The 3342-nt window shown below is 43.4% G+C and overlaps 1 protein-coding gene across 1 annotated transcript in view; it reads right to left on the bottom strand.

The window, feature by feature from the left end:
- Window positions 1–2847: 2847 nt before the first annotated feature.
- Window positions 2848–3342, bottom strand: part of LOC123157564 (MADS-box transcription factor 16) — a gene marked incomplete at its 5' end in the record, with an annotated part of 6109 nt that continues 5614 nt past the window's right edge. Inside the window, 1 exon segment of the mRNA XM_044575846.1 lies at window positions 2848–3295. Coding sequence (XP_044431781.1) covers window positions 3110–3295 — 186 coding nt within the window. The 3' untranslated portion in view covers window positions 2848–3109.

Here is a 3342-nt window from a genome sequence, read left to right as displayed (position 1 = left end):
CGATCCGGCGCCTGCAGCGCTGCTAGCATGGGCCGGCCCACTAGCATGCTGCCCTAAGTTTATTTTTAATTTTTTTACGAAAATAAAAATATGAAATTAAGAAAGGTTTACAGATTTAAAGAAAAAAAGTTCATCCATTTTAAAAAATATGTTCATATCTTTTAAAAAGGTTCATCAATTTTGAAAAAGTTCACCAATTGGAAAAAAAGTTCATTCGAATTGAAAAAAAAATCATCCAATTTAGAAAAAGTTCATTAAATTTCAAAAAAAGTTCATAGAAATTGAAAAAGTTCATGTAACTGAAAAAAAGTTCATCCATTTTCAAGACAAATGTTCATTACATTTCGAAAAAGTTCATCAATCTGAAAAAAGTTCACAGAATTTTCAAAAACAGAAATCGTCAACCGGTGCCTAGATGGGCCGGCCCATTTACGGACGCCAATTAACAAAATGCACGTTAACTGGCGCCTATGGCGCCAAATAGGAAATGCCTCGAGTAGGAGGAGTCGAGGAGTACGATTCCCGATCCCGTTTCAGCACTCGTCGCCTCAAGCTAAACCCGGGCAAACGTCGGGCCGGACCGGGCTTGTAAAAGCCCGACCTTCATTTCTCAAGCCCGAGCCTGGCCCGAAGCCCGAAATACTTCCTATTTTCAAGCCCGAGCCCGGCCCGAAATCAAGCCCGAATCTCGAAAGCCCGGCCCGAAAGCTGTTTTTTTGTACGCGCCCGTGCAAACCCGGCCCGAAGCCCGAAAGCCCGGCCTGAAAAACAGGAAAATTGAAGCCCGAGCCCGGCCCGAACTTTCTTTCGGGCTGCAATACAAAGCCCGAGCCCAGCCCGGTCCGGCCCCGGTTTTTCGGGCAGGGCTCGGGTCGGGTCGTCGGGCCGGGCTGCCCATGCCCGGGTTTACCTCAAGCCCTCGACTCCATCCCACTCGAGCGCTTAGCGGCCCAGGAGCGCTTCTGTTTTTTCTTAAACTAGGCCTATGTAAAAACTTTGCCATGTGCGGGCCGCACTTTTTGTACCACTGGGCGCGACCCTGGTCGTTGGGTAGGATCGTGTGGCAGAACATGAAAATGCTGGAAAGGGAACGAGAAATCTTAGGAGAATCCCGCATAAATGATACTTTCCCTAAATTAACGAGATTCTCACTTGAGGTATTTAATCGCACTACAAATGCTATAGTCAAAACCGACAAATAATGATACTCTCCATAATTAATGTGATCCTTTTGTCCAACATTAGGGATGAGACAAGCCGGATCCCAACATTAGCTGATACTTTTCATAAATTAGTGGATGTTTTTTTAAGGGAATGAGTAGGACCAAGAAAGGACACTATCGATTTGGTCCAGATTATTGAAGTTACTATATATGCGTTGGTTTTTGTTTTGTGTGGCATTGGTTGAGATTACAAAAAAAAGTACAGAAAACCAAGCGAGGATGAGGGCTGGGGAGGAAAAAGCCAGGGAGAGGAGGTGAGATGAACCTACCAACTCCCCTTTAATTAATAGTAGAGATTAACGTCAATGAGGAATCTCTCGAGATGGTCATCGAGGGGCAACAACGACAATTTATAGGGCTGAGCACGGCAATTTTCTTGGTGTTTCAGTTGTGGTGATTGAAGTACTGCTTAATCAGGTCAGTTTGGAGGTGATGGCGTGCAATGAGGCAATTGCTCTAGCTCAAGATCTAAATAGCACAGTTGTTCTAGTTGCTTCAAACTGTCCGGAGAGATTACCAGTCTTCATAACAAGTCCCCGTGTGCGTATGTGATGATTTTAAGGGAGACCGATCATCATTCTAGGGAACTTCATGAGGTGTCAGTTGTCCATGAGAACAATGATTCAAATGATGAGTCTCAGCTTAGTTAAGCCCGCAACTGCCTTCAATTCAGGTCGTCATGGTTGGCTTGCCATTTGAACGAATAAAAACCCATTTTCCACTCAAAAAACTTTCTATTAAATCTTCTAGAGAAAAAACATTGTAGGAAAAAAAACTTTGCATGAATACATTGTGCTTGACTAGTCAAAACTTCAGATGCGCCAACACAAGAATGTGAATGTAATTTTTTATTTTTGGCCCTTGATTTACATGCATGCAAGGGTTTTTTATTCGCCCAATTGACGCCTTACATCGGGCTTCCACCCAAAGATTGGATTCTGAAACTAACTGCTTTCCGGTTTAAAAGTCCCACCCATATCATTGGATCGATAATTTGACCAACGTAACATAGTTACATATCACAACAAATATATTATTAGAAACATCAAATGTTATATTTTCTAATGGTACAAATTTCATGATATACAATTTATATTATATTGGTCGAATTATTGATCTGGGATAGGCATGGGCCTTTTAAACAAGAAATGAGGAAGTTGATTTTCTTGTTCCCGCACATCATGCAAAAAATTCTAGCAGAAACCCTGCAAACCGAACGGTCCCTCAAAATAGAAAACTTTGCATGATCAAGACACTTCCACTTTGATATAACAGCAAAAGTTTATGGAGTTTTTAAGAACCGCTCACTATGAGTAGCCACTTTGTGCGGAGGACAGATGATCCACGGATTTTGGTTGCAACTGATTGGAGATGTTTCTTTAACCGGGCTTGATGACGATTCCATGATAGAATATGTGATTGCATCATTTTATCTTGTTAGTGTATGGTTATTTCGAGCTCTGCGCTCTTATTACTGTCAATTTGTGTACGACTACCGGATGATTAATGCTCTAAACCTAATCAATATGGTTGTATGCATCATTTCTTGGAGAGGCCATGGGCAAACCCTCCTTTTTCAAAAACAAATATGCATAATAACCAGAAAACATTTAGACATATGAAATGATCATCACAAGTACCAAAATATATACTATGATAGTAGCACCAAGTAGCTCACAACCAAAGTCATAGCACATCATGCAATACAATACACAGTCGAGCACTACGGCGTTAATTACACATTGAACTGAATCATGTGCACGAGACCGACATAAGGCATCATCGATCACAGCATTTCACAAATACAAACACACAGATTTTTTTTTCTTATTGTGGTAACTTGATCACTCGATATATAAGCTAGTAGGAGCAATAGCCGTGATCGATTAGCCGAGGCGCAGGTCGTGGGAGCCGCCGTAGGCCATGCCGTGCAGGTTGGGCTGGCTGGGCACCACGCGGAAGGCGTACATGTCCGCCGCCGAGCCGCCGCCCATCGCCACCGCCGCCACGCCGTCCCACCCGCCCGCGGCCGGGTTGTCCACGAATCCGTACGCCGGGTCCTCGCGCATGCCCTAAATACACACGCGTGCACAGTTATCATGGTCAGCTCGGATTCATG

Source organism: Triticum aestivum, chromosome 7B (genome assembly GCF_018294505.1).
Source record: "Triticum aestivum cultivar Chinese Spring chromosome 7B, IWGSC CS RefSeq v2.1, whole genome shotgun sequence".
In the NCBI taxonomy this organism is placed as follows: Eukaryota; Viridiplantae; Streptophyta; class Magnoliopsida; order Poales; family Poaceae; genus Triticum; species Triticum aestivum.
This window is presented reverse-complemented; position numbering and strand designations above follow the sequence as displayed.